Source organism: Callospermophilus lateralis, chromosome 8, assembly GCF_048772815.1.
Source record: "Callospermophilus lateralis isolate mCalLat2 chromosome 8, mCalLat2.hap1, whole genome shotgun sequence".
NCBI classification, from domain to species: Eukaryota; Metazoa; Chordata; class Mammalia; order Rodentia; family Sciuridae; genus Callospermophilus; species Callospermophilus lateralis.
The window spans coordinates 65,193,167-65,202,258 of record NC_135312.1 but is presented as its reverse complement, the minus strand read 5'-3'; the positions used below and the strand labels follow the sequence as shown (position 1 = coordinate 65,202,258).

Sequence of the window (9,092 nt, the reverse complement as noted above, 5' to 3'; positions counted from 1 at the left end):
GCCCAGATTCCCAAGGGCATTTGAAAGCAGTGTGTTAAAATTGCCCCAACAGAAACCCGCTTCCCACCTCCGCATCAGCTTGTCCAGGACTCGATCCCGAAGGTGGTTTTAACCCGGCACTCGGAGCCGAGGGCAGGGCGATCTCTCCGTGGGAGTGATCAGGACAGCCCACACCCTCTGAGGACTCTCCCTCATTCTCCAAGCTCCCGGCTGGAGACCGACCGAACAGATCCAGGACAGACAGCACCCGCCTTCCAGCAGCGGCCTGCGACGGGCGTCGGAATACTCGCTGCCCCCGAGGGATTGAAGCACCCGGGGTTCACCCCCCGGGGATGAAGGTACACAGGCGCTCAAATATTTTCATTGTTGTAATTAAGAAGAATACTATTTTAATTCATCAATGTGCGCGATACACAAAAGCAAATGAAGGAAACTTAACATCCAGCTTTAGAACTATTTACTGAAGGCGGTTAACCAGGAGTTGGGTTTAGTTCAATCTCTTCCATCTTCTCCGCCCCACTACCTTCGGTTTGCTTTGTCTGTAACAACACCCTCCTCCCCATTATCAGATAGTAAATTCGCAATAGAAAATACTCAACTCTTTTTGAAATTGGAAAATTTCGTGATCACGGTCCTCTCTTCCTCTCAATTTCTACCTAGTCCTTGAGAATGCAGTTGTCCTGGAGGATCGGAGGAAGTCGCTGGAGGCCCAGACACGGGGTTCAGACAGGAGGTTCTGTGCCACTCTGGGAATGGCACGTCCAGAGGCACAAAGTTTCCGTTGTAAGGAAGGGAGCTGCTCTGGGGCCCCAGCTCCCAGACAAGGGCCAGGCTACATCAGGCTCCCTACTGTATCTTTCCAGCCAAGATAACAGGGGGCTGGAATTTAGATTCCAGGGGAGAATCTGGGTGGGGAAATGCAGATGGTGCCCATATCAGCTGTCTTCTGGGGCTAGAGTCTTGGCCTGCCTCCTTAGCATAATTCACATTAATGAAGGTCTTCACCTTTCCCCGGGGCAGATGCTAAAGTCTATGAAATGATGGATTTAACCAAGTCCTGAGTTTAATAAAGAAGGGTGGAGGAGAAAGAGGAGGGTCAAGTAACTTTATTTTTATTTAAAAAATGAACAAAAGTGGCAAAAGATAAACAATCCCTTTTCTCCCTCCAAATCTTCTCCCCAAATCTCAGACTCAACTTGAAACTAATACCCTTAAATGACTAGAACTTCTTCAGAAAGGGAGTAAGCTCCCTGGGTTTTTCTTGCTTGGATCCATAAAAGCACTTTGGTGCTCACAGCCAGCTCCATCCATTCCTGGTGCTGCTCAAGTTTCATTCTTGGACCATTTATTGCATTTATTTCTGTTTCTTGAATAATACGTTTGGACTTAATGATCTGTCCAAATTGCTGTCATGACCACTTTCCAACAATATTGCTTTAACAACCTGAATTCTCAAGATTGTCGTCCTATACACAGTTTGGTCCTGCTGGGAATTTAAAAACCGGTCAGAAATGGAAGAGATTGAAAGGGAGTAAAAACTACTGCTTAACGCCTAAACTGTAAATACTCCTTTATCACAGTCCAGAAGCCAGGCATCACCATCTTCTGCAACAATCTTGGAACTGAGAGCAGGGGCCAGTTTCAAAGAGGGGTTTGAAAAGCTTACAATTCTTGTTCAGTATCCAGATACTTGCAAAATCTCGGCTTAGATCGTGGTGATTCTGCCTCCATGTAAACCCCAAACAAGTAACAATAATAGTCAAAGAGAAGAAAAGTTTTTTTTTTTTTTTTTTTTTTTAAATTTCAAATCCCCCTGTTCTAAGGTTTAAACATCACAGGAAGGATCGATATTCCCCTTAAGCTGATTTCGTTCCCAGAAAATTGAGCAAACTCTTAAATGATAACCATCGCGGGGCACTCAGGAATGAAAAAAAAATGGAGAAAACAGAGAAGGAAGGCGGGAGGTGGAAAGATGGAAGAGGACCATCTTTCGGCCTACAAGGGGATTAAAGACATCTATGGGCTTAAGGAACAACAAATTAATTTACCCAATTCTAGAGGAGCCCAGATGGCCTTTAATTAATCCCTTCAAAAGAAGGAGCCAGGCCAGGGCCGCGCCGGCTGCCTGCTCCATTAGTTCCATTTTATAAGGGTCCAGACTCGGTTCGAGGTGAGGCGCCGAGAGCTGGTGGGGGAAGCGGGTAAGATGACGCGAGAGGGCGAGGGGGATGCAAGGAAAGAATATGAACTGCTTTTCCATAAAAGGGCTGGGTTTTTATTATTCTCTTTAAAAAGTAATACCCTCTTCGTCTCTACTTCCCCCCTCCCCTTTCCCACTTTATTTAACACAATTAATTGAGACTGCCACTGGCCCCACAGCCTAACCGCACCGCTCGCCAGGTCCCGCCCCTCTTTGCTCCGCCCACGGGACTCCAGAGGTGGGAGGGGGAGGGGACTAGGTAGGCGCGGCCCTACGGCTCTCTAGCCTTAGCCAATCAGAGGACGTGGCGCTCACGACTGGGCGTAGCCCAGGGGAGCGACGTAAGGTTCCAAGCTGAGCGCTATTGGAGGCGGTGATTACGCCCCTGGCCTGAGCCCTCCTCCTCGTCCCCGCCCCCTCTGCCCCCTCGGAGTGACGTCCCTCAAAGTTCTCATTTTGGCCCCCACGTCCCCCTCCTTTTCGTCCCCCAGCTAAAGAGCGGTAGGAGTGATGCAAATGTTTTATTACCTTTGAGAGCTTCATCCGAACTGTCAGGCCCGGAGGGAGAGAGGAGAGAGAGTGAAAGAGCTGTGGAGAGGGTCAGTTTGGCCAGAGGACAGGACTTAGAAGAACGAACGAAGCCTGTAAAGCAGCGAAGAAAATGCGAGAGAGTCGAGTCAAAGGCGGACAGTGAGAGGAAAACAGGAGGTTGCGGGGGTGGGGCGGGGGTCTTCAGGCTCGTTGGAAGAAGTAGACCGACTATTGGAGCCGTAACCAAACCGTCCGACTTTTCACACTTAGTCTTTGTTTTTCTGGATTTTCCCCCTCCCCTCTTCTTTTCAATATCGCAACTCTAGTGCCCCGTGGCCCAGAGGGGAAGGCGGGTCGGCGCACCAAATCCCGGCGCCGTGGAGAGTGGTGGCACTGCCCCTTCTGGCGCAGCAGCTCGGGGCAGCGCCGGCGGAGGCAGCTCGCCCAGAGGCGAGATCCTCCGAGGGCTGGATGCGCTCTCTCCCCGAGCGCAACCCGCGTCCAGTGCGAATCGGTAGCGCAGTGGAAAGAGCGGAGAATCTGAGTAAAATTAGAGGAGCGCAACCAGCGGCATCCGGCATCCTTTGAACCTCCCCAAAGAAAGCGAACCAGCCCCCACCCTCCAACATCAAAGTGGAGATTCGGTGACTCTTAACTTTGTTACAAACTCTCGGGGCCTGCCTGGGTTTTGTTTTGCTTATTTCCCGAAGGGGTAGTGGGGAGAAGATGAGAAGTAGCGCACTTTGAGTGATGAGGAAGTGAGAAGAGCCGGGGATTGAATCCAAGACTCTTGGAGCGAAAAGACAGTCGGTCCCACCCGGACACCCGCTTGTCTCCGCGACCCTCCGCCTCCGGCTTGGCGGGTTTGGACATCTCTACTGCGCAGCACCGAGAGCAATTCTCGGCGGGGGCGTTCTCGGCCCAGTTGGCAGGTCGCCTCCGAGTGCGCAGATCGACTCTTTGCTAGCGCCCTCGGCGCTTCTGGCTCTCCTGAGCCCCGCTGGGGGCAGGGGCCGGCGCCCTCGCTGCTCCGCTACGGGCTCCGGCCTGGCCGTGGGATGTTAGCAGTGGGGGCGATGGAGGGCACCCGGCAGAGTGCATTCCTGCTCAGCAGTCCGCCCCTGGCCGCCCTGCACAGCATGGCCGAGATGAAGACCCCGCTGTACCCCGCCGCCTACCCCCCGTTGCCCACTGGCCCCCCTTCCTCCTCGTCCTCGTCTTCCTCGTCCTCGTCGCCCTCCCCGCCTTTGGGCGCCCACAACCCCAGCGGCCTGAAGCCCCCAGCCGCAGGGGGGCTCTCGTCCCTGGGCAGTCCCCCGCAGCAGCTCTCGGCCGCCACCCCACACGGCATCAACGACATCCTGAGCCGACCCTCCATGCCGGTGGCCTCTGGAGCCGCCCTGCCCTCAGCTTCTCCCTCTGGTTCCTCCTCCTCATCTTCCTCGTCAGCTTCTGCTTCCTCCGCCTCTGCGGCGGCTGCCGCTGCTGCTGCGGCCGCGGCAGCTGCCTCATCCCCGGCTGGGCTGCTGGCCGGCCTGCCCCGCTTCAGCAGCCTGAGCCCGCCACCGCCGCCTCCTGGGCTCTACTTCAGCCCTAGTGCAGCAGCCGTGGCCGCGGTGGGCCGGTACCCCAAACCACTGGCCGAGCTGCCTGGCCGGACGCCCATCTTCTGGCCAGGAGTGATGCAGAGCCCGCCCTGGAGGGATGCACGCCTGGCCTGTACCCCTCGTGAGTATGATCGCCAGGGTCCTGGTGAATGTGCCTTGTGCTTGTTCTGTCCGTTTTCAGGTCGTGGCCCTTGGTGTGCACGCCGTTCGGTCCTCCCTCTTGCCCGCCCCAGTAAGTCACCAGTGCTGGATTCAAGGCTTTTCCCCTTTGCTCAGCTGGCATTCAAGCGTCTCACTCTCCCCAAGTCGTGGGCACGCCTGGGCTGAGCCCATGTGCGTGTGTCTGTGGTGAACATAACTCGATGAGCGTGTGTCAAGTCTGAGGCCTTGGCTGATCCTGAAACTACGTAGCTGGGACCAGAGGCCCAGTCTGGGTTAGAGATGGGGAAGGGGGAAAGACCACTGTGAACCTACCCACCATTGCCGCTTTCCCGGCTACAGCCTGCCAAACAGGCCCCCATTTCGCCTTCGCCTATCTGACCCCACCTCCGCCTCTCTGCAAATCGGCGAAGACAGGCAGCCTTGAGCTCTCCACCGCCCGAGCGAAGTGCGTGTATTTGCATGCCTGTCTCCGCCCTGGACGTCCCCACCTTACCTTTTCGCCTTCGCCACCCAGTACACTGAGCCACGGTGAGCCTTTTGAAGACAGGCTAGCGGCCCCCGAGGGGGACCGGCGCTGAGGGGCCAAGGCAGTTCTTCCTGCCGGCCTCGCGCTTTCCCACACATCTCTCCCCCAGAGGTCTGGAACACATTGAGCCCGGGCAAGCTAAGGGGCCTGGTGGCACTAACAAACTGAAAGGAAGAGCCAGGGGACGAATGAGGTTAAGAGGCTGAGGGGCAATGTAACATCCAGCAAAGACCTTGCCTGAGGCGACTGAGTTGCCCTAAGATTTCAGTAGTCTTCTGGGCAGTGACCTCCACTCGGCGGCGAAGGCTCTCAGCCTTCCAGGTGGCGTTCAGGACCCAGCTTTGGGCCTTTTCTCACTCTGCTCTTTGCTTTGGCTCAGTTCCCAAAGTTTCTCTAAGTCTCCGAATCTCTTTTCGTGAGGCTGAACTGTAGTCACTGCAGGAAGTTGCGGGAGCCAAGCGGAGGCTCCCTCGGGAAGTCCCGGGACAGTGGGCGGCGGAGGCTGGTGGGGGGGTCAGGGAGACCTATTGTATCGGTTTTGATAGCCGTGTAGGGGCCGCCAACAAAGGCGGCGCCCCCTCCTCTCTCCCCTTGGGCCCCTGCGGCGTTAGACTGGGGGGCGATTTAGCTCTCTTCGGTGCATAAACAAGGAGCCCTTTGTTGCCCGGACACAGGTTAGGGAAGCGTTAAAGGAAGAGAGAAAGAAAAAGAAAAGGAAAAATGGGCAAAACTAGTCATACCCCCGCAAAGGCTCGGGTCCGACGCGAACCAACTGGACCAGGAGGCAATCAGAATAGTCTTATACTCGCACACCTCCTTCATTTGCGCGGGCTTCGCGATTTGGCCCCGAAAAACTTTAGCAGTAGACTCCCTAGCTGTTTGACATTGGTGTTGTGCAGAAGGTGTTTGCTGCTGCTCCCAACACGCCCAGCTTTTAAAAAACAGGTGGGTGTAAAAGGCAAACGGAGAACCTCTGTGGGACTGGAAACCCCACACGTCTGGTGCACGTTTTCTTTTCCCACCAAAACATTGTTTTCGAATTTTTTTTTTATTCCCCAGTGGAGCCCCTTGTAATCCATTGTTTCCTCCCTCCCCTCGTTGTTTATCGGTTCTTGCAGATCAAGGATCCATTTTGTTGGACAAAGATGGGAAGAGAAAACACACGAGACCCACGTTCTCTGGCCAGCAGATCTTTGCTCTGGAGAAGACCTTCGAACAAACGAAATACTTGGCTGGGCCAGAGAGAGCTCGCTTGGCCTATTCGTTGGGGATGACGGAGAGTCAGGTCAAGGTGAGTGGACCCTGTAAACCTCCATGAATAGGCCCTGTACCTTGGGTCGCGAGCGTTTGGGAGGACACACACACACACACACACACACACACACACACACACCAAACTGCCTCGGGGATGGGGGTCGGTATCAGTCTGAGTAGCTTGGGGAGAAGTTGAGAGAAGTGAAGGGGCCTGGGGTTACAAAGGCTGGAGGTCTTGCCTGAGGACAAACTGTTGAAGAACAAAAGGAATCTAGTTCCAGCCTTTGAAATTAGGTTAATCTAGATAGTAGCACGAACCAGAGGAAGTCGTCATTATTAGAGAATAAAAGTATTAAGGAAATATAAGTTCAGAGAATAGATCAGGCCAGTTAAATAGCTTCTACTTACTCTTTTTTAAAAAAAACATTCAAATTCAGGATTTTGTCAATTTAGGCTCCACTAGTTATATAATTTTCTAATGTAGATCAGCATTACAGTTCTCCTATATTCACTTGCAGATTAAAAATTAAATCCACAGATCTACCACTTTAACTGCCTAGGAACCTGCTTGTAGCTTAAAGGCATCAGTTTTGAATAACGATTTTCTAAATGAATTGACAAGTTTATTACTGTATTATAGGATTGAATACTGTTTAAAACAGGTTTATCAACAGATTTAAGATATTGCAGTTTATGGCAACAATTTGTAATTAAAATGTCACATGGCTTATAATTGAGTTATATAGTATATTTCTAGGGAATCAAATTTTAGAAATCTTTTCCTGAAAAATAAAGGGATTGAGCCAGTTGTGTAAATTCAGTCTGTTTCCTGTATTTTCAGTATTTTGTCCCTCTCTTTCAGTTTCTTGTAGTTGTTTCTTTGGGATGTGTGTCTGCTTTCATTATATTGTTTCTTTTTAAATTAAGTAGGAATAGCATTAGTAATGCCTGCTGGTTAGAATGTATTTCCTCCTAGAAAAACATCATACTAGTATCATAACATACATTTTAGGAGTGATTTTGCATGTGGCCATTACAATACCATCACATTTGAAATTATTTTTTCTATGGGCTGGTATAGACCCTATCATAATAATCTGGAGGTCTTCGTTTGTCACTGTAAATGTCTGCATGGCTAGAAGTGAATTTATTGCAGTATAAAGGAAATCAAAATCACTTTTAAAAAATAATTCTGATTCTCTGGATTAAATACAGGAAAGATGGTATGCATAAAAAGGATAATTTGATATCATTGGAAGATCCGTTGCTTATTGCTGATGCTTTAGGTTAAAATATGAGTATCAGAGACATCAAATATTAATAGGTTTAAAATATTTGTATATAGAATCATATCTTTGGTAGGAGCAATATTAAAACAATGTTTGAAAGAATAGGATGACAATAGAAAATAATGTAATTGGCAACATTTCACATTTTAAAAATGACAGATAACAATACTAGTTTTCACTTTTACATCGTAAGGGCAGGGAGGGAACTTATCTACAATGTTTGTGTCCATTCAGGTCTAAAATAAATGAAACAATTAAATGTCCAAAAGCAAAAAGGAGAACAGAGGTGATTGGGGTAAATGCTATGCCTTTTCCCACAAATCACACTGAAAAGCAAGTATACTTTAAGTTGTTTGGAATCCCTTAATCTAAGAAGGTAAATAAGGAAAATGACAGCCTCTGGGGAAACCTTAGGAAAGGGGGAAAAAGTTTTCTACTTCAAGCTAGAAAGTAAGAGGGCGAACTCATTTTTAGGGAAACTTATTTTAAGTTTCCAAGTTTTTTTTTTTTTTTTTTTTTTAACTCTTCCGAGAAACCACTCACAGACAGCCTCAATACTCTTGTGTTACTATTGCTATGGCAACGGCAATCAGTTTGTTGGTGCCTGTTACTCCGGGGAACCTAGGGCGATGGAGACTGACTTTGACGGTCCAGACAGGGGAGGTTTCTCAGGGAGGGCGAAGGCCAAGGGGGCCAACTGGAGGAACCTGGAGATGTGGGAGCGCTGTCGCCGCCTGCGTCTGCTCTGGTTAAGTTCCCCGCGCCCCCGTCTCCCCTCTGCTTCCCTTTCTCGGTGCCTCAGGTCTGGTTCCAGAACCGCCGGACCAAGTGGAGGAAGAAGCACGCGGCCGAGATGGCTACAGCCAAGAAGAAGCAGGACTCGGAGACCGAGCGGCTCAAGGGGGCCTCGGAGAACGAGGAAGAAGACGACGACTACAACAAGCCTCTGGACCCCAACTCAGACGACGAGAAAATCACGCAGCTGCTGAAGAAGCACAAATCCAGCAGCGGCGGCGGCGGCCTCCTGCTGCACGCGTCCGAGAACGAGGGCTCGTCCTGAGCGCGGGTCGCCGGCCCCCGTTTCCCGGCTGCAGCCTCCGCGGCCGGGACCGCGCCTGCCGCCTGCCCGTGCCTCGGGCCCGGAGGAGCGGCCCGGCCCGCGGGGCCCTTCACTATTTTCTGAGATGTACATATCTATTTTTTTAACCTAGAAGTTGTGGCGGGGTGGGGGCTGAGGAGAGAGACTCGGGGTGGACCGGAAAGCCAACCAGAACCCCAATGCACTGCAGAAAGAACGCAGCGGAACCCCGCAGCCGAGCCACCGCCCCACCCAGCTCGGGTCCCCAGACGCGTCCTCACCGTCGCACGCCTGGGTCTCCACTATTCCCCTGCTTTTGCCTCCTTCCGCGGGCGGTCGGGTCGGGGCGCTGAGGGGTGCTTTTGAAGGGTTGACACTCACCGCGCGGGGGACCTCGGAGCCACGCGGGCGGGCGGCCGCCACAGACGGGAAGAGGGACATTTCT

General features: G+C 51.7%; 1 protein-coding gene across 1 annotated transcript; it reads left to right on the top strand.

Annotated features, from left to right (window-relative positions):
* The first annotated feature begins 3,789 nt into the window (after positions 1-3,789).
* Positions 3,790-8,629, top strand: Nkx6-1 (NK6 homeobox 1). The gene is made up of 3 exons (XM_076865088.1): positions 3,790-4,459; positions 6,145-6,317; positions 8,372-8,629. Exons 1-3 carry the CDS (start codon positions 3,790-3,792, stop codon positions 8,627-8,629), a joined length of 1,101 nt encoding a protein of 366 aa, XP_076721203.1.
* Positions 8,630-9,092: the final 463 nt, after the last annotated feature.

Excerpts from the sequence above, each read along its gene's own strand:
- Nkx6-1 (XM_076865088.1), top strand. The coding sequence starts at position 3,790 with ATGTTAGCAGTGGGGGCGATGGAGGGCACCCGGCAGAGTGCATTCCTG. Across the intron at positions 4,460-6,144 it reads ACGCCTGGCCTGTACCCCTC|ATCAAGGATCCATTTTGTTG; the intron begins GTGAGTATGATC and ends CGGTTCTTGCAG. Across the intron at positions 6,318-8,371 it reads TGACGGAGAGTCAGGTCAAG|GTCTGGTTCCAGAACCGCCG; the intron begins GTGAGTGGACCC and ends TCGGTGCCTCAG.